General features: G+C 41.0%; 1 protein-coding gene across 1 annotated transcript; it reads right to left on the minus strand.

The window, feature by feature from the left end:
* Positions 1-14455: 14455 nt before the first annotated feature.
* On the minus strand, positions 14456-16918 carry LOC147627468 (3,9-dihydroxypterocarpan 6A-monooxygenase-like). The gene is made up of 2 exons (XM_086814370.1): positions 15966-16918; positions 14456-15507 (listed from the first exon to the last, which is right to left on the minus strand). Exons 1-2 carry the CDS (start codon positions 16866-16868, stop codon positions 14890-14892), a joined length of 1521 nt encoding a protein of 506 aa, XP_086670496.1. The 5' UTR covers positions 16869-16918; the 3' UTR covers positions 14456-14889.
* Positions 16919-21997: the final 5079 nt, after the last annotated feature.

Genomic DNA, 21997 nt, shown 5'->3' on the forward strand with positions numbered 1-21997 from the left:
TTGGCTTTAGAAAGTTTCATATGTTTATCTTTGATGTTAAGTGGTTCAAGGTAGTCACAACAGGAGCACATGCAACCGTATGAAGAGAAAAACTTGGATTAGTTCAAGTGGACTCCACAAAGATATGGACAGACCAAAAAGTTTGATTAAGCATTATTTTTAGTTTATTATTAAAAAAAATTATGCACACTCATATTATCATTTGGATTTGCATTTGTGAGGATTTGAGAAGAGATTTGCAACAAGGAGGTTGCATAGAAGCTGTCCAAGAGAGTTGCAAATGGAGTTTTGCAACATGGAGAGCTTGCTCATCATCAAGGAAGCTGAAAATGGAGATTTCAGCATTATGAAGGCTATGGAGTCTTCATCATTGTCAAGGAGAAGCTGCCAAGAGAAGATATGCTGCTGTTTATGCCTCAAGAAGGTTGGTTTTGTGAAGTTTTGCCTCAAAGTTTTGTGTTTGAGCATAGAAGAATGCTCTATGAAGGGTTTCTATGTATGGGATTTGTGTATCTCATGAATCTTGTGTGGGGGTGCATGCTTGCCAAGATGATGGCAAGTGAGATGGTGAACTCAATGGAGTTCACATGTGTGTGCATCAAGAAGAGGATGCACTTGTGAATGTTTGCTCAATGAAGGAGAGCAAGAAGGGGATGGAAACCTTGGTAGTTTCCACATGTTTATGCACCTATGGTTTCATTTGAGAGACCATGTGAAGAAGCACCCTTGAAGTTTGTATGCAAGGAAAAGCACAGAGAGTTGCAAGTTCATTTGGGAGCTTGCAAGGCTATGTTAATGGCCTGCCCCACAGGAGGTTCTTTGAGGCAAAAGTATTGGCAAATGAAGGTGCTACGTTGACAAGATTTGCAGCAAGGTAAGGCTAGAGAAAGCCTTGATAGGCTCAATGCTGAGCCAAACAACCATATTGATAGCTGTCTAATTAATGAAAAGGTTAGCAGAAAAAAGTGCAGTTTTCTCTCTTTAACAGGATGTCTAGATGGCAAGAGACAAGAGACTCATATGTGTAAGAGAATCAACATCATCAAAAAAACAAAAACACAAAGGTGAATGTTTCATCAACATACTAGAGCTCATGGAGTGAGACAAGGTGGCTTGCATATACTAGATAGTAGCACCGCCTACAAAGCTTAGAGCAGGTAGGAAGTAGTAGAGAAAGGTGATAACCTTGACTGAAGTAACTTAGTGGCTTCAAAGATTTTAATCAATCTTCAAGCATGGCCATTGTGAGCCCGAAGGCATGCATCACCTGCTCAACGTCATCATCGGAAAGAAGGACGATTGCAGCGCTGCGCAGGTAGCAAAAGGGCGCATGCAAGGAAAGAGCAGGGTAGGGTTGGCATTTGAAAGCCTAAGCAATGCTGGGCAACGAGCAGCAATCCCAGTGGCAGTGCGAGGCGACACTCGTGCAAGAGAGAGGCTTGTGATGCACAGAGGCGAAAGCAGCAAGAAGGCAGCATGAGGTGAAAAGCTTGAAGCTCAGCAAGGAGACCGAGCTGTGCAGAAGCAGTCGAGCTAAGGATGAAGAAGAAGACCTGGTGTGAAGTGGGTCGGGCTGCAGCAGCAGACTCGACTCATCGACGCACAGAGAGCATTCAACGCTAGTCGTGCAAGTCGTCAGGAGCCTCCACGATTTCATATTTCAATGTTCTTTAATAAAAGATTCAAAATTTTTTTAAGGTTTTAACCTTAAAGGCCATTTCACACCCCCATATACATTGTCTAAGACATTGTTCACACATAGCAATGCCATTGCTAAAATCTTTATAAAGCTGGAATTCACACAAGCATGGGTCCGCTAGCCGGCTTTGGCCAGGCTTTATAAAGATTTACACAAGCATGGGTCCGCTAGCCAGCTTTGGCCAGGCTTTATAAAGCTGGAATTCACACAAGCATGGGTCCGCTAGCCGGCTTTGGCCAGGCTTTGTAATCATTTAATTTCTCACCCAAATATGATGATGGGCAAATCATCCACGAGCATGCGTGCTCAAAATGGAAAGTTTTGTAATCATCCATTGGTATGAGGGTTGCCTACCCGAGCTCACCGAGAAGCTCAAAATGGTTGTTGGTGATGTGTGCATGTGTGAGGTGCATGCGCATGGGTTGGTTCCTACACCCGAACTTTCATGGGCATGGGTTGGTTCCTACACCCAAACTTTCATGTTCAAATCGGACTCAGTGGTTTCACTGTGAGCGAGTCGGCTCAAAATGGACTAGGTGTCTAAGATGGTAGACACGCGCACACATGATTGGTTGATGGACACTCCAATGTATCATTGAGGGGGAGTGTTGAGAGGTAGTGATTGCGGTTGTGCAATGCTACATTGATATGGGTGATGAATGATGGGTGAGTTGTGGAACACCTCGATTAAGAGGGGGTGTTGAGAGATGTAATCGCGGTGTTGTGTTATGTGGGAAAGCACCCTAGAGGTGCAAGATATTGTGGTGAGATAGGAATGCCACATGTAATATTGTATGGTGTGTGAGTGTTGACCAAAAGAGTGGAAAAGGAGGGAAGTGCAAGATATTGTGGTGAGATAGGAATGCCACATGTAATATTGTATGGTGTGTGAGTGTTGACCAAAAGAGTGGAAAAGGAGTTGCCACATGGATGATGATGTGTAAAGTGGGATAAGGCTAGAGGGCCTATATCATTGTATGGTTCATTGAGATATAAAAGTGAATAGAATTGAGCGTTGAGTGTGCAATCTCTCTCTCTCTCTCATGGAGTTTTTAGTGTGGTTTAATCCACCTTAATTATGTTGCTTAATCTATGTTTATCACCATGATCAATCCCATTTCTAGAATCTTAACAGATTATAGTCCCATTGACTAATCGTTTTTTTTATAAGGTAAATCAATTCGTTGGAAAGAGCTCCAACAAAAGAGCTTTAAAAAGCTTAAGATTTGCGATTGTTATCACACCTATGTTAAAAATAGTTGACCCTAGTCAACCATTTGTCGTAAAAAGAAATGCTAGTGGGGAAGCCATTAGGATGGTTTTAATGCAAGGGGAACACCCAATTACATTTAAAAGCAAAAAGCTTGACCGTTTCAAGTGTAACTACTTGGCCTATGAGAGCGAGAGTTACTTGCAATAGTTCATGCTCTTAAGAAGTGGCAAAATTATTTATATGGTGCTACTTTTTAGATCGGTATAGACCATGAAAGTCTGAAATAGATTTCTAGTCAAATTGAGTTTAAGGGTAGAAAAACAAGGTAAATAGCAACTTACCATCACTTCTGGTTTTGGGCCATAAGTGTCGCATATGATCACTTATTTGTAAATCATCCCTTTGGCCCTTGCTCTGTGTTAAACTTTTAAGACCAAACGGGTTCACACCATCCATAGCTAGCCCGAGGTGAATATTACGAGGTTCCTTAATTAAAGTCTAGCCACTTCTCTTCAATGTGTCTTCGTGCAGGGAAATCAGTAGCAGGCACATGCATAACATCGTATGTGGATCGAGTGGTTCGATGCCAAGACATCATAGACACCATGGATTTACACTTGAACATGGTTTGAATTTGTGGAATGATAGGGAAATGCCTAAGTACTTTTTGCAGGAACCCTTTCTCCTTGGACATCTTTCCTATATCTGGATTCTCCACACTGTGGACATTGTGTAATGCCTGCATTCTTGTGCCAATAAAGAACAGAATCATTTGGCTCCAAATACGTTAGAGAGTCCACCATAGTTGCTTCTTCACCCATGAGGCTCATTAGTACTTGCTTGTGTTGTTATCTTTCTAGTACTCCGCTCGGGTTGAAGGTCCAAGTAATTGATATGTTGCTCTAACATCTTGCTTCCTTCCTAATTTAAATGTTCTAATCTCTTCTTTTTTTTGGGTTTTTTTTGCAGTTTTTTCAACCCCCTTCCCCCCGGTGAGCTTATCTTGCCTCCTTCCTAATTTGCATGTCCTCTCTCTCTCTCTCTCTCTCTCTCTCTCTCTCTCTCTCTCTCTCTCTCTTCTACATCCCTACACTCTCCTACTCTAGCATCTTGCTTCCTTCCTCATTTTTACCAAATTAAATGTTCTAATCTCTTTTTTGGGGTTTTTTTTATAGGTTTTTTCAACCCCCTTCCCCCCGGTGAGCTTTTGGTTTTCCTCTCTCTCTCTCTCTCTCTCTCTCTCTCTCTCTCTCTCTCTCTCTCTCTCTCTCTCTCTCTCTCTCTTGTTGCATCTCTGCACTCTCCTATGTTTCCATCTTTCTTGCTTTTAGGATTTCTTATTTTTGCAGGTTTTTATTATGTTCTAATCTTTATTTTCTGGTTTTTTTTTGCAGGTTGTTCTTCACTACTATCTATCCCTAATCTCTAATAGGTAAGCCCCTTTTTTCTGGTTTTTTTTGCAGGTTGTTCTTCACTACTATCTATCCCTAATCTCTAATAGGTAAGCCCCTTTTTTCTCTCCTTAATCTCTTCATATTATTTTGATTTTGTGCTTTTAAAATGAAGTTGATTAGTGTTGATTAGTCCTAATTATAACTTTCATATAACTTGATTAGTCCTACGCATGCCGATAGCTTTCTATGCATGCCGATAGCTTCCTATGCATGCTGGGTGCTACTGATGCATGTCGGGTGCTTCCGACGCATGTCAGTAGCTTCCTACACATGCCGGTAGCTTCTTGCACATGCTTGGTGCTACCGATGTATTCCGATAGCTTCCTACACATGCCGGGTGCTTCCTACGCATGCTGGGTGCTTCCTACGCATGCTGGTAGCTTCCTACGCATGTCGGTAGCTTCCAACACATGCCGATAGCAACCAACGCATGTTGGTAGCTTCCTATGCATAAGAGTTTTAAGTATTTATGTTTTTTCTTGGATAGATGGCAAATAACTTGAGGCGTGATGTTACACGTGAAGGAGGAGTCGATATCCCGACAATATTTGTAAGTATATATTAGCCTCACATTGTATCTTATCTTTTAATTAAAGAAGGTTATCTTAAATAACAACTAAGTTCTAAAATGTTCACTTGTTTGTACAACTGCAGCTTGAAGCAGTGGACCACCCCCCTACACAAGAGGAATATGATTTTGCATTACAATAATAGGGTTTGCAAGCTCTATTTGATATGGTGCAAGATGAAGGATGGATTGTTATTACTGGAGGAGATTCTTGGCAAGCATGGTAAGTAAGTACATTCCTAAACCCTAAACCTCTTTGTTTTTGCAAAATTGATTCTCACTTGTGTTAGTTTTATTGTGTTTTAGGATTATACAACTCGAAACGGTGGTGCAAACGTAGCTACCGATAGCAATGGAAATGTGAGAAGCAAAGGGAATGGAGCTACAAAGGAACAATACCAATCGCACAACATGAGATCTAGATAGCCCCTAGCTCTATAGGTCTTTATTACGCTTTACCTTGTATATGAGTTTTTTGGAAGCATACACTTATTATAATTGAATTTTGACATTCGTAAAACCATGGTTTACAAATGTCTTTTCTTTTTGGTATTTGTAAGTTTTACATTACACTTGTCCATGATGATGTGAAGTTATGTTAGTTTTACTGTGTCTATATTAGGAAAAAAAAGAGCTGGGGCAAACTGGGGAGTCATGTGTAGACTCCCCAGTATGTTCGCTACTCAGCAAATGGTGTATTCAGGTATACAATTATATCTGTATGATCCATTATTTCAAAAAAAAAATATACGTTCGTCGATAAAAGCATCGGTAATTACCTACATCTATCGGTAAAAATGTCGAAATATATAAACGTGAAAGTTAACTATTTTTAGGAGGAAAGTAGGTACACTGATTTCAACAGAGGTACTGACATTGATATCGACGTACATTGCCCCACATTTGGAACTGTGATATAGACGTATGTTTCGACGCATATGCCGATGCTTTCTTTGCGACGTTTTTCTCGACACGCGACTATATGTTAGAATTTCGTGGTGCTCATGATAGATCAACTATGTGGAGGAGAGAGACTCACAAAATACAAGAAAATATCTTGCTTATTAAGTTGCTCAAAATACAACTAGGCTTCTTGCTCCATGCTTCATACAAATGCCTTTGGCATGTGCCTTTAAATAGGCTTGCTAGTGGCCTAGGGTTAGGTGGCTCCCTTAGGACCATTCACACCCACACACCTTCTACACCCTTGTTCACTAAGGCTCTAAATCCTATATCTTAATACCCCCCCTCAATACCAGCCATGAAAAAATGAGCTTGGAATGGGTGGTATTGGACATATGAAAAAAAATGTACCTTTATAACATTAGGCTTACAAGAATGTTCATGGTGGTGTGGTTATCTAGGACTCACAACTATGTTCCTAGAGCCTTAGAGGCTAATACAATGATGCCATCTAAGTCTTTATTTGATGTTGATGAAGATGTACACCTTAATGATGGTGCACCCCACTCTTTGTGCTTGCTTGACCTCTTGTAGTTGACATGCTTTGGACATACATGCCATTGTTTCCACATGCTTTCCACCTTGACCATTCTCACACAATGATCAAAACAAGGCTGCCACCCTTGCTTAAAGTGGTTTGCACATCGATGTTTCTTCAACATGCTTGATGCTTCTCTGCATACCATACCTCCTCCATGGGAAATGAGGGCCTTCCTTCTTAGAGTAATGGTTATGAGGTAGATTTATATGGGAAAGGGAAAGGGAGGGTCTTACCACTTGTCTTATAGATTGGTCAAGGGGGGCAGTGTCTACTCCATAATTATAACAAAAGCTTTTGTGCATGTTGGTTACATGATACCCATTAGGGTTTGAAGGTACAAGCTTAATGAAAGTGAGTAAGTGGTTGAGGTAAATTCTCAAACCAATTCTTGGCTCAAGAAGGTGAGGGCATGGCTCATAATGTTGCCTATGCCTCTTACAAAGACAATGCCAAGAGATGCTTAAAAACATGACAAACAACAAGGTAGAGCACTTACTGATTCTATGCTCAACCTTACAACTCATCTTAGAAGATGAAAATGATGAATATGCAGCAGAATAACATGCCTTGGGCTTGGGAAATGAGAGCATATGGCTTATGACATGCCTATGACTCTTACAAAAACAAGAGCCTCAAGGGTGATACACAACAACATTAAAGATGAGCACTTAGTGTACATGTGTCCAACTTTAAACCACTCAAAAAAACTGAGTTTGTTGATGAAAAACCAGAAAATTTCAACCTCTTTGGCTTATGGGATGAAGACAATGGTTTATGGTTGCACCATTTCTCCTTGGAAGCTTGCCAAGGTAAGCATAGAAGTGGGTTGACGATGAAGACTTATAATGTCTCAAGAAGGTGAGGGCATGGCTCATAATGTTGCCTATGCCTCTTACAAAGACAATGCCAAGAGATGCTTAAAAACATGACAAACAACAAGGTAGAGCACTTACTGATTCTATGCTCAACCTTACAACTCATCTTAGAAGATGAAAATGATGAATATGCAGCAGAATAACATGCCTTGGGCTTGGGAAATGAGAGCATATGGCTTATGACATGCCTATGACTCTTACAAAAACAAGAGCCTCAAGGGTGATACACAACAACATTAAAGATGAGCACTTAGTGTACATGTGTCCAACTTTAAACCACTCAAAAAAATTGAGTTTGTTGATGAAAAACCAGAAAATTTCAACCTCTTTGGCTTATGGGATGAAGACAATGGTTTATGGTTGCACCATTTCTCCTTGGAAGCTTGCCAAGGTAAGCATAGAAGTGGGTTGACGATGAAGACTTATAATGTGGCACTTATGGTGTGTGCTCGGCCTCCAATGTTGATGAAGAAGAGCCTCCTTAGTGTGAAAGACCTCCTCCTTTAGTGGTTATGACCACTATTAGTGTTAAGCAACACTATTAGTGCTTATAAGTACACTTTGAGAAGCTTTGTGCACTTGAAGTTGTTAATGAAGCTTGAAGAGAATGAGGCTCATGAATACCTCATGGTGTAGCCCACAACATCAGAGAATCTGGAGAAAAACACTTTAAGAAGCACTTAATAGATTTGAAGCTAATAAGAGGAGATTAGTGAAGGAAAACCTTTGATTTTGAAGCTTTAATGGTTTGCTTCAATGGCTACCAAAAGAGTAGCCTGGTCTTTTGACTGTAGCGCACGATTCGGGCCATCATTCGAGCTGAAATTTGAGCTGTAGCTTCTTGAGACCTTGGGCTTCAAAAGCCCTAAGCTCCCTAGGGCTGCCAACGCCTACACACGGCGTATGGCTGTATGACATCCGGCGGTGCAGAAACTGGCGCCGGCGCACTCAGGTGACAATGTCGCGGCAGCGAAGGAGGGAACCCGTCGATTGACCGTACAAATCTGAGCGCCCCAGCAGTCTCCTTCATCTTCCCAGTTGAAATCTCCTAGTTGAAAGCTCCCCAAGATCTTGCCTCCACGAGTAGCTAGAGCTCCTCCACTGGCAGGAGGTTCAGCTCCACAAAGGAAAAGATAAGAAAATTGACCTATTCTACACCACAAAAAAGGCCTAATCAACCAAAGCTCTAGATACCATGATAGAATTCGTGGTGCTCATGATAGGTCAAATATGTGGAGGAGAGAGACTCACAAAATACAAGAAAATATCTTGCTTATTAAGTTGCTCAAAATACAACTAGGCTTCTTGCTCCATGCTTCATACAAATGCCTTTGGCATGTGCCTTTAAATAGGCTTGCTAGTGGCCTAGGGTTAGGTGGCTCCGTTAGGACCATTCATAGCCACACACCTTCTACACCCTTGTTCACTAAGGCTCCAAGGCCTATATCTTAATACTATAGACGGTCATGGATTTTAAAGTACAAGTGTTTTACGTTAGAAAAAATGTCGGTAATCTACTGTCCTGTAGTGGTGAATATGGTCCAGATAGTGAATCTCCTTAGCAAGAAAATCGCATTTGTTTTTCTTTGCAAATAGTAAATTTTTTCTAAGTAATTCAAACACTAGATGCTAATGTATTAAGTGTTATTTTTGTGACTTACTATAAATAAGTATGTCATCTAGGAAAACTACGACAAATTTTTCCAAGTATGGACATAAAAATTGTCCCCATCAATGTCATAAAGATTCCTGGTGCGTTCGTTAGGCCAAATGACATAACCAGTCACTTGTAATGCCCAAAGCGAGTCCTAAACGCAGTCTTGGGAACATCTTGCTACCATATACAAACCTGATGATAACTCAACCTAAGATCTATCTTAGTCAAATATCGGGCTCCAGTGAGTTGATCAAATAACTCATCAATTCTAGGCATTCATGGATATTTATTCTTAATCATAATCTGATTAAGAGTATGGTAGTCTATGCACCTCAACATAGATTCATCTTTCTTCTTTGCCAGAAGAATGGGTGATACCCAAGGCAAAGAACTAGGTTTAATAAAACCCTTCGTCAAATAGTCAGTCAACTATGCCGCTCCACTACTTGTGATTTAGATTAGCTTATGCCTATAAGCAAGCTTACTTATTGGTTTTGAGCCAGGCAATATCTCAATCGTATGATCAATAGCCCTTGATGGTGGAATACCATCTGGTGGCAGATCTTTCAAAAAAACATCCATACATTCTTGTATCAACAGGTTTAAAGTAGTTACATACTTTTGATTTTTTAAATTTTCATTTTCGACTTTGAATTGTTTTACAAATAGTGGGTCTGCGCCAAAGTCATTAATGTGTTCTATTTCAACTACAAAAATAATAACATTATCAAAATAAAGAGTACAAGAATATACATGATCAACCTGGTTGAGCTCGATGGCATGATACAACTCCATGAAAGAAATCAACGATTGACGACAACACATCATGCTCACCATGAAATGCAATGATTCTACCCTCATGCATAAACTCAAAGTTGTTGTGCTGGTAACACGATGATGCAAGCTAGGGCCCAAGTGGAATAACTACTCCTTCCCTAGTATCACATCAGCTCTAGTCAAGCGCATCACTTGAAAGTCAAGTTTGGTCTCATAACCCTAGATTGAGATAGGCACTCCTAAAACCGCCATGTCCCAAATGGTCTTATCAAAGCCATTTGCCAATGAGACCATGTACTTATGATTGTTACGGGTTTCAGATAATTTTAATTTCTTAAACAATGCATAGTTAAGAAAATTGTGTGTGCCATTGTCATCGATCATTATGATGACTCTACGATCATTGATTGAACCATACATTCGGATCAAATCATGTGGCCCAAATGTTGATTGCCACATTGCGTGTGTAACACTACAGGTGTGGGTGCTATTAGTGTGACAGACTATCACCTCCTTAAACTCTACGGTGTGGAGAGGCAACACCTGCGTCGCGTGTACTAGCCTAGAAGAATTAGCATCCTTCTTAGCCTCATTGAAATTTTGTCTAGATAGCACCTAACTAAACACAAGATGCCTTACTATGTTCGGGCTCAAAGCATTGAAAGCATAAATGATCTTTTTTTGCTTTTTTATAATTCTCTTTCTTTTGCATGTCTGTAAGGTTCCTTTCTTTGTGAGATTTTGTAAGTCTCTTGGTCCAATGGCCCCCTTTTCCCTCTTGCCCTCCATGACCCCCTCTGTCCCCCATGTCCCTTGTTATTTTGAAAAAAACTTCTTTTAAATTTTGATGCCCCACCCTCCCTAGATTGCTATCTGAAAATTAACTGTGATCTACGAGATATTTCATCGTATATCTAAGCGTACTTGATCGCTTTGTCGAGGTCTTTACGTTCTTTGAGTTGTACATAGCTTTCGTACTTCGGTTCTAAAAGCACGCATAAATCCACACAAAATTTGGAATGCATCGATTCCCTTCAGCTTCAAAAATCTCTCACGAGCGGATAGTTTGAAATATACTGCGTGAGAGTTATGCCCTTCATGGAGCATCTATCCCACTCACGCCATGACCTTTGAAGCTTGTTCACATGTAAAATTCCTAGCAGAATGCACTCTCAAACTTGACCCAAGTACAAGGTTCTCTAGCACTATCGACTAGGCTCATCCACCATTTGTATACCTTGCCCAACAATGTTAGACTGGTCTCAAGCACTCTATATTCCTAGGGTGTGTGCCTAAGGTTATGTAGCTCATACCATTTTTGGAAAAATATATTAACTATGTCCTTGTTGTGTTCTTTTTCCTCCCGCCCAAAGACTGGCACTTTGAGATCTTTTAAGATGTTTGTAGCTACTCCGGACTGCATGGCAGACACTACAAACTGCCTTCCTGCGGATCGCACTGAATCTCATCAAGTAGAGTTAAAATTCACTCTGCTCTCTTGAGGGAACTCAATAGGAAACAATGGGGCTACTGACTGATCCCCCAAACGGTGGTGTATGTCCCAAAGGACTTTCAAGATATCTCGTTGGTTTTACTCTAAAGTTTCCAGGTTCTTTTAAACAACTCCAAGAGGGTTTCATGGTGGCAAAAGCTCCTATGCAGGAACCTCATTGGGTTGTGCATCTTTGGCATGATCCTCCTCAGTGTCAAAGGTCCCCATTTGTGTCTAAGTTCATTTGGGTAGTGTTTAGATCTATGTAATCTACTCCCAAATGTGTGTCATCTTCAGTCGCATGGACTGATCTATGGGGTCGTCAAAGGTCAATGGTAAGGTCTGGTTCGCACCATGAGATCTACCAATCTTGTGCGTGCCAAGTCAGGTTGTCAGCGGCGCGGCGGAGGAAGAGTGGCCTACGTCTGGATGTGCATATATTTCTTGCCGCAGGCGAGCAAGCTCGTGTGTCAAGCCGGAGAAAGGTGACAAGGCCTTGGAAACACCCCCTAATGTACCCCCTGAGATCGGAGTTGAACTATCACTTGATGCCATGGGAGCAAATGATGAATGATGCAAAAATGAGCACAAGTGCCAACTTAGCAAATTTCTCGCGACGCGACAAGTGTATCGGGTAATGCGATATCGATGCCGAGGAGATATTTACTTAGCTTTGATTAGCGGGCTTTCTTGCCCCTACTCCACAAAATTAGAAGAGAAGCTGCTGCTCTCCAACCATTCGAAGCCCACCACACCTTTGCTATCTTCTCTGTCCACAATGTTGTCCACAAAAACCAATAGATTTTTACGGATGAGAGCTGGAAGTAAGACTCGATCACGAGACCTTACCCCCCAAACATAGTGATCTTACCCCAAACACACTTCACCAATTGCTCTACCGCATTGCTAGTACAAATAAAAATCTCGCATTAAAAAAAAAACTATTAGATTTTTAACTACTATTAAAAAAATCTTATCTTGTGTTTTGGAGCGAGGTTGCATGCGGACGTCATCATCCGTGCTATGATACCAATGTTGCATTGCCTGATCGGAAGACACTATAGCTGGAGAGGAGATAGGGCTCTTGTTCACCACCCAACTGTAGAGCATAGGCTTTCCCTTCTTGCTTTTTTTTCCACATTCCTTTGAAGCAATAATAGTTCCTTTCCCCTACACTCTTGTTGTCTGCTTTATCCTAGCCATCTGAAAAAAATGAATTGATTAAGTCAATAGAGAAGCCAAAGAACAAAAGGAGAGATAAATATATATATGTGGAAAGAAAGGCAGTATATAGAAGGAGTGTAAAAGAGAGAGTTAGAGAGGGAGAGACAAAGAGGATAATAGGTTGAGATACACATTTAAAAATTATAACCAATTGGCACGATAAGACGCATACAAATTGAAGCAACAAGCGTTATCGCGCTAATTGGTTGTTATAGTTTTTTTGAAAGAGCTGAATTATAATTAACACCACAGATAAAGAGAGGAATGAAATTAGGGGCAGAGAATGAGAGAGAGAGAGAGAGAGAGAGAGAGAGAGAGAGAGAGAGAGAGAGAGAGAGAGAGAGAGAGAGAATAGAGAGAGAGGATAGGAGAGAGAGAGACTCAATGATAGAGAGATAGAGATAGAGAGAGAGTGAGAGAAGAAGAGAGAGGGGAGGAAAGAGAGAGAAAGCTAGAGAGAGAGAGAGAGAGCCATACTCTCTTTCCATCAAAAAAGTTCATGGCCAATTGGCGCGATATAATGACCTCAAAAATGTTGGAGAGGCCTTATCATGCCAATTGGCCATTGCCTCTTTGGATTTGTGTGTGTGTGTGTATGTGTGTGTGTGTGTGTGTGAGAGAGAGAGAGAGAGAGAGAGAGAGAGAGAGAGAGAGAGAGAGAGAGAGTATATTATTCTTTTATTAGACCTAACTCTACATAAGATAAAAATTGGTGTTATTATGTCTTGTGGATATCAAAAAAGAACTTGAGAAAACGTGTGTCGAATTTGATAGACACAAAGAGAGAGAGAGAGAGAGAGAGAGAGAGAGAGAGAGAGAGGAGAGAGAGAGAGAGAGAAAGAGAGAGATTTGCCTGCAAGCATAGATTAGGATTGAAAAGGAATAGCTAATGATGAGGATTGAAGGAAAAGCTGCAAAGCTTCTAGGTGTAGAGAATGGTTGAAAAATATGAGAAAGAGAAAACAAAGACTTAATAGTTGTTGAACTATACAATTAAAAAAATAAAGTACTATATTGAAAAGTGGCCCAATTTTCAAGGTCCACATGGACACCAATGATTGGCTGCATTTAATGTAAAATCCTATTGAAACTCACATTTCCACGTGTGATGACTTAATTGGTCAGAGGGTACACTTTTTAAACAGTTCACTAATTTTTGATAAAAGTGAATTTATGAAGAGAGAGAGAGAGAGAGAGAGAGAGAGGCGGTGAGAGACACAGACAGGGAGTCTGAAAACTAGAGAGAGAGAGAGAGAGAGAGAGAGAGAGAGAGAGAGAGAGAGAGAGAGAGACCCACACACACACACAAATAGATAGATAGAGTGAGAGAAACACACACAAAGAGAGAGAGAGAGAGAGAGAGAGAGAGAGAGAGAGAGAGAGAGAGAGAGACTTAAGAGAGAAGATGAGACAGAAACAGATAGAGAAGGGGTGATAGGGCCCACTTACAACAGAGTCAAAGAGCCAATACTTGTTGGCAGAATGGAGGGAAAGGAAGACCCAGATAGAGATGATATCTAGATACTACACACACCAAATTTTGGCACGAGTAAGTAACAAAACTAATTTTAATTATTTAATTTAAAGACACATCAGATATTGGTACACAATTTAGAACGTAGCCAAATGGCTATGAATATATTTGTGCTACCTACCAGAGACATTAGAAAGAGAGAAATGATAGGATGAGAGAGAGAGAGAGAGAGAGAGAGAGAGAGAGAGAGAGAGAGAGGTAGATAGTTAATGGAAACCTGGCCAATTGGTGCGATAAAGTAGTTTCAAATGAAATCATTTGCCTTTATCACATCAATTTGCTATGATCTTTTGGTTTCAATAATCAGACTTGTTTTAGAGAGAGAGAGAGAGAGAGAGAGAGAGAGAGACCATAAAAAGATGCTGGGGGAAGAGAGCTTGAGCTCTTGCAAGCACACACACACTCACAAAACCCTAGTAGAGAACACACAAGGTGAGAGGCTGGAAATCTTCTTCTTCTTTACACAACACTCAACTCACCATATACAAGATAAGAGTACACATAATATGAAAGGTACTCAACCAATACATACATGGGTTCTCTATAGTGTGAACCCAACTAAATGAGCTGGCGCTATAACTATGCCAGTCTCTAGAATGGCTGTCACACAGCCTGTCATCCCACTGGCCGCATATCACCCATGATCTCACCAACCATGCCAGTGGTGTAAGTGTGGGGCCTATCCCCCAGGCGGGTCATCAGTGTCCACCGCCTCACTAGACGAGCTCGATATCTCAACACATCACATATAAGGTCCTAAGGTCAAGTCATTTTTCTTCAACCTACTCCTAAGGTTATCTCATTCACCAAACTAATTAAGGATCATATCATTAATCATTTCATCTTTAAAAGAAATTGCATCTCTTATTGTGTGTTAGGAAAGCTAAAAGGCTCAATGCCATGCTGCATAGACATTTTTCGTCAACCGAGGTGTAACCGATGCAAGTAGGGGCTTGGTCTTCATCATGGTCAAGCCAAGCGTCTCTGACATGTCAAGCTCGCCTGACATTGTCCATTCAAAGCCTTGGAGCAAACTTGCCAACATGATTTGGACATTGAGGAGGCCCAATGACCACCCTGGGCATCCTCGCCTACCAGACCCAAAGGGTAGGAGCTGAAAGTTCCCACGTACATCGATGTTGCTATCCAAGAACCTCTCAGGCCAAAACTCTTCTGGTTTCACCCATGCATTAGGGTCTCTTCCTATAGCCCACACATTCACGTAAGCTCGAGTGTTTGCAGGGATCTCAAAGCCAAAGACTTGACATGGTTTGTTTGACTTGTGTGGGATTAGTAATGGTGCCGCTGGGTGCAATCGCATGGTCTCCTTCACCACTGCTTGTAAGTAGGATAGGTGGGGGATATCTGACTCTTGAATTGTACGTGTCTGTCCTACTACACAATCGATTTCACCTTGCACTGCCTTCATCTTTTCTGGGTTGAGAAGTAGTTCCACAAGTGCCCACTCAACTGTGATTGCAGACGTGTCAGTCCCTGCTCCAAACATGTCCTGTTCCAAAAGCCTTTGCCGTTAAATCTCTCAATTTGGCTAGATAACGGTTCTCATTTAAAAAAAAAAAACATCGTTAAATCTCTCAATTTGGCTAGATAACACTCTCGATTTGGCTAGATAACGGCTCTCATTAAAAAAAAAAACATGCAAGGCCGTGTTTTGAGGGAGACCTTTGTTATTCCACATTGTGCCCAACTTATCTTACTTACATTTTACACTTCGATGTACTAATCATATAATTGAATATTATATATGTCCTTATATTAGTATTTATTGTATAAAAATACATATATAATATAGTCTGTCTAGTAATAATACGCTAATACAATAAAGCAATAGACTCCAAAAGACTAGACTAACGAAGGGTATAAGCGTAATATGTGCAGTGCTCTAACTCACTGTATATACATATGACATATTGACAAAATTGTACTGTATACGCGGTGGTGTCTCACCAGTAACACTCCCTTGATGTTGTCGTCTGTGATTTCTACAGTTTGTGGAGAAGAGGCCCCCAGCAGCAGGTCCAGGAAATCCCTCGGCGATCCATCTCTGAGTTTTTCACGCCGACGTCGGTCAATGATCTCCTGAAGAACAGTCTGTACCTGTGTGGCAACGACCTTGCTACGTCTCACATAGCCTTGCAAATCCATCCATGCCAAGGAGGGTACGTAGTCGCCCAGGTTGAACACGCCTACCAGGTGAATTGTTTCAGTTAGGAGGGACAAAAGGCTCTGTGAGGTGCTGCTGCTATGCAGCTCCGATAACCTCTTACCCAGCACCATTCTGGAAATGATGTGGTTGGTCACAGTGAGCAGCTTTGGGCGGACAGCGAATGGTGCGCCCCCCACGTTGTCCCGCAGGACAGACCGCAAGAGGGCGCCCACCTCTTCTGTTCTCACTGACCTAAATGATTCCAGCTGCTTGCTGCTGAAGAGATCGGTGACGCAGATCTGCCGCAGAAACCTCCAAGAAGAGTTGGGTGGAGAGAACGAGATGTTGGTGCAGCCTCTGGTGAGATGAATTGCGGCAGCCGTGCGAGGGCGGGCAGCGAATGCCTGGTCGTGAGTCTGCAGGATTTGCCTGGCCATGTCCGGTGTGGAAGCCACGATGATGGGGACGGCGCCCAGCCTCAAGGACATCAAGGGTCCATGGAGCTTGCTGAGATTGTAGAGAGAGCGGTGCGGGAGCTTGCCCAGCAAGTGGAGGTGGCCAATGATGGGTAAAGCACGGGGTCCGGGAGGCAACTTGTTGTTGGCGTGTGCAGCTCTCTTTCGCATCATGAAGAGGAGAGAAGCCACAGCACACACCAGGATGGTAGTATAAGCTGGGAGCAGGTAGAAGAACAAAGGAAACATGGTGGGCAAGGAATGCCTGTGTGAGCTACAGCCGCCCGTTATAATGAGCACTAGGCGGTGGGATACACAGCGCAAACTCATCTTATAGACTCCCTGCTGACACCGCGGTTGCTGTCGCCCGGCGGTGCCGACAACTGAATACTGACATGCCTTTTGACATTGAAACGTCCTTTTACTTTAAGGTAAAGGGGAGGAATAGCATGTGTTGTAGAACGTGCCTTTTATCATTTTTCATACTATGATGTACATCACTATAATTGTAAGTAGAGTCTAATTATGATTTTTTTTAACATTAAAAAAAATAGACAGAAGGGATTATATTATAACATAACGGAATACAAAAAGCTTTTTAAACAGAGAAGCATAAATCTTAACGGATAGATCTTTTGAAATCTACACGTTCTGAAATTTTCCCTACAATTGATTCATCCCTCTGGTTGATGATCCTCATCTCTTCTTCTATTGTTTCCCATTCTTGATTGAGAACCGGGAGTTGGCTGCTTGGGTGAGCTTGTCGAATTTCTTGTTGGCTCTACTCACTGATTCTTGGTACTTGTGTTGTAGCCTCTTCATTGTTATCTCTTTGTCCAATTCTAGGGCTGTCTTCTTGGTGTTGACAGAAGCTCTGTCCACATTTGTAAGAACCTGTAGATAGCTGCAGACATAGATAGCTTCTCAGGATATGAACCGGGTCCTTGTGCAAGGCCTGAAATACAAATGCATTTCTGGATAACCGAATAGACCATAAAAAACAAGCTCTTATTAAAAGGACCATAAATGAGAAGAGTATCCTATAGATTCGTCCAAAATAACTTGAGTCCATGATAGAGTTATCCTGACTGAAGAAAGGCATTCCGGTAGTAGCAGTTCACGCGTAGCTGGACATGACCAAAAAAGATGGGTGGATGTTTCTGGGTGCCTCCGACATCTGGGGCATGCACTTTGACTAGAGAGTATAAATATAATAACATGATTAATACTTTAATTTGTAGTTAGTTATTGCATCATAAATTTCATAATATCACAATATAATGATGTATGCATTGGTAGGACACATGCGATATGCTATCACATTTATTTGCACAACTCTCGAGTCTCTCTAAAATCTCTCTCTCTCTCTCTCTCTAGATTGGTTTAAACTCTTGCCTGTAATTTAAATTTATATATACATATAAATACTCATATATGTATATATATACACATATACATGTATATGTATAAATGCATATACGTGTATGTATAAAGCTCCACAGTTTAAATAGTTACCCTAGGTGCTAGTTGACAATAAGCAAAGATACATTATAGTCTATGGCATTGGTAAAAACCAGAAAGTACAAAGAGTAGCTATAATAGTTGGTGTGACTTTTAAAAGCAGCATTATAGTCATTAATGATTAAATTCAAAGAGTACAACCAAACAAGGAACCTAGTGTTCCTTAGAGATATAGAAACAAGTCGATGATGCCATAGTTAAACCATCCTCGCTCCATACATGATGGGCAAGATCTATTACCTACTGTCACCATCCAAAACCATAAAAAAGTTAGAACTTTAATAGATGCTAGTGGGTAGACAGGTGTCAAAAACCCATCCCTAGTTACTATCCATTGTTGAGATATCGAGCTCAACTAGTGCTACGACTGACATTGATGACTCACTTGGGTGATAGTGTCCGCACTTATGCCATTGACATGGTTGGTGAGATTATGGCTGATATACTGCCAGTGGGATGATAGGCTGTGTGACAGCCACTTTGGAGAGTACTAGAGTTATGGCATAGTTATAGTGCTAGCTCATATAGTCAGGTTCACACTATGGACCGACTATTGTATGCTGTTGTAGGAGAGTACTTTCCCGTTATGTATGTACTCTTATCTTTTAGATATATGGTTTTAGAGAAGAGAAGAAGACATAAGGAAATTAAGCCATCCATCTCTCTATTGTGTCTTGCACACTCTTGTGTGTGTGTATTTGCTTGCACAAGGAACTCAAGCTCTTCCTCTCCCCCACATTCTCTTTATGGTATCAGAGCTCCAGTTCGTGTGAGAGCTAAGGAGGCAAGCAAGAGAGGCAAGAACAAGCAAGCATTGCACAGATAAGAGCATCATCATCAATTCCCCTTCTTGTTTAGGTATAACACCCCTCAGTAGCTCCTCTGGGAGCTACACATCTCCGAGTGAGGAGCTGTCTTTGCAGGCTTGGAGGTTCCTGTGTGATACAAGGTTTTGCGGCCAAATTTGCGTTTCGGGCGTGTCTTGTCTCCATTCGGTCATTGCAAGGTATTTTCAACAATTTTGGAAAGTTCTCGTAGAGAACTGTATCTGGTCAAAATCTAGTTATTGCAATGCAGCAGTACATTTTGAGCTCAACTCCACACACTGCACTCCAAGTAAGCTTCTAAACCCGTGGAGCTTCTCTGTGCCCAATGCCTTTGTGAAGATGTCAGCCAGTGATCCTCTATGTTGACAAATACCAAATCACCATGCAAGAAGGCATTCTTTACATCCAATTGATGTAAAGACCAACCCTTTGTTGATGTAAAGACCAACCCTTTGTTGCAACCAACAATGACAACTCTCACAGTTGCACAACCAGGCTAAATGTCTCCTCATAGTCAATGCCATAAGTGTGCACATAGTCCTTGGCAACTAATATTGCCTTATACCTGCTCACCAAACCATTAGTGTTATGCTTCACCTTATACACACTTACATCCAATCGCCCTGGCAAAGGCACTAACTTCCATGTTGCATTTGCATCCAATGTTGCCATCTCCTCATTCATGGCATCTTCCCATGTCTTATTTCCAAGTGCCTGCTCAAAATAAGTGGGCTCCAGCTTATGTATTGCTTTAACAATGTAAGCATAATGATGGGATGTATATCCATCATATCTCATCCATCATATCTCAATGAGTCAACAGGGTACCTAACTCTCGTAGACCTGCGAACACCTGAATCAATGCCAAGTGTCCTTAAAATAGCTGTCGTTGTCCTTACATGAGGAGTAACCACATAACTGTTAGAATCACCATCCACATATGAGTGACCTGCTGATAGATTAGGCAGGAAAGATTGATCTACCTTTTCTTTCACTTTGATTCATTTGTACTTACATCTGTCCTCAACTTGCCTAACCATGGACTAGCATTGGATCCATTTCTAGAGAACTCTCCAGGTCCACTAAGCACCTATGATTGCTGCTCTACATATGGTGCAACATCAGTACATCTTATTGCCTTCATCACTACTGGTGCATACCAGTTACTCATCTCGTCAAAGATAATATATTTGCTTACTCTCATCTCACGAGTAATAGGGTTATAACATCTATAACCTTTCTACTCCATAGAATAACCAATAAAGATACATTTCTCTACCTTTGGATCCAACTTTGTTCATAAGGACCCGATTAGTCGGGTAGCTTTCCAATAGATTAAGTAAAAGCCCTACGCTAGATAAATAGGTTCTCGAGTAACTCTTTTCTAGAAGACTAGGCCAATGGGCTATGCCTTGCATGGATGAGAAAAAAACGTTCTCTCTAGGAATCAAGATTAGTAGTTGCCCAAATTATGATCAATTACCTTATGGTGGGTGATTTGATTTTTAAAAGACCACGCTCCCCTAAGATAGGACTAGATCTTACCTACAAATCGTATCCTTGAATCTTTGCATGGTTAAGGTGTCGATGAGTAGGAAATTTTCTCCAAGTTAAGACTTAGTAGACTATCTTAAGTGTTTTCCCTATTTTGGAAGGGGAGAACCTTACAGAGTCGAGAAGGAAAAAGGCATGTAAATAAAATGCTTGAGATCACATGGTGGGGGAGAATATTTTTCCAATGAGTTAAATGATTTCCTGAGAAAGCAGGGAACCAAGAGACATTTTACATGCAGGCATAAGATCAGATGTGTCTCACTTGAAAGTGGTTAGGTATATTGCATATATTCATGTTCCTGTGATGAAGTACCCATCCATAGTCTAATGATGCTGTCGAGGCATTCCATCCTCCCACTTTCCACCCTACTCACGCGTTAATTTGTTTTCTAATTAATCCGACCACACTGTTTGATATAAATAAACATGTTCCTTAATATTAGGGCCCTTTCACAAGGTTCATTAAAACAGCCTCTTTCCACAATATAATAATGCTAAAGATAAGATATATATATATATATAAGTTTATACAAGAATCAATTCCATACAAGCCGGCTCTCTTATTCTTTTCCTTTATACTATCGATGATCTAAAATTCGGCCCTCTAGCCTCTACAGAGTGGGAAAAACCCTAAGGGACCATAAACCTCGTCGTCGCTGGAAAAGACTCAAGCCGACCTGTCACCCCCTCAAGCTCCGTCGCTCGATCCTCCCGCCCCTCAGAGGGATGTGTATGCTTTAGGGTGGACTTATTCACTAGCCTGGGCCCTCAAAACTAGACAACATCATAATTACTCACCTCAATCGACGAACCTCATTCTCGCAATGGTATGAGGGATACCATGGGCCAACTCCAGGCCTTACTAATGTCTCCACCATCCGGCTACACAAGCACAAGAACAGGGCAACGCCAAGACAGAGAGAAGTTGTATCCATACCTTAATTTAACCAAGATAACAATCCATTTACTCAACTAAACCATAGGACTATAATCCACGTCACCTTCTTAAGAAAACAACCCTTTCACAAAGATTTTAGCATTTCAACTTGAGATTGATAAGACATTCTTTATTAAGGCATATGCTGTTGTTTAAAAGAATAAAAACTTTAACTAGTAAATCAATCAAATAGATCACTATTAACAATTAAAAGAGAAGTTGGGGCCATACCTCAACCCCTAAGAATGATATATAATTAAAATATATATATATATATATATATACCTTATAGAAATTTATCGTTTATCGTTGTCTTTGCTCGTTAATAAGAGATTCAGAACTTGATTTATCATTTATCGTTGTCTTTGCTCGTTAATAAGAGAGATTTAGAACTTGATATATGAGAATAGAGAGTCTTCTAATACCTTCTCTTAATATTGAAATCATTCGATCATCCCCAAGATTTATCTCCTCTTACTCGTACTTTGACTTTTCTCTCTTTCAAAGGTCTAATGCAAAGTAGCCTTCTCTTGGAGGGT

This window comes from Cibotium barometz, chromosome 20 (genome assembly GCF_041138505.1).
Source record: "Cibotium barometz isolate CiBa-2024 chromosome 20, ASM4113850v1, whole genome shotgun sequence".
NCBI lineage: Eukaryota > Viridiplantae > Streptophyta > Polypodiopsida > Cyatheales > Cibotiaceae > Cibotium > Cibotium barometz.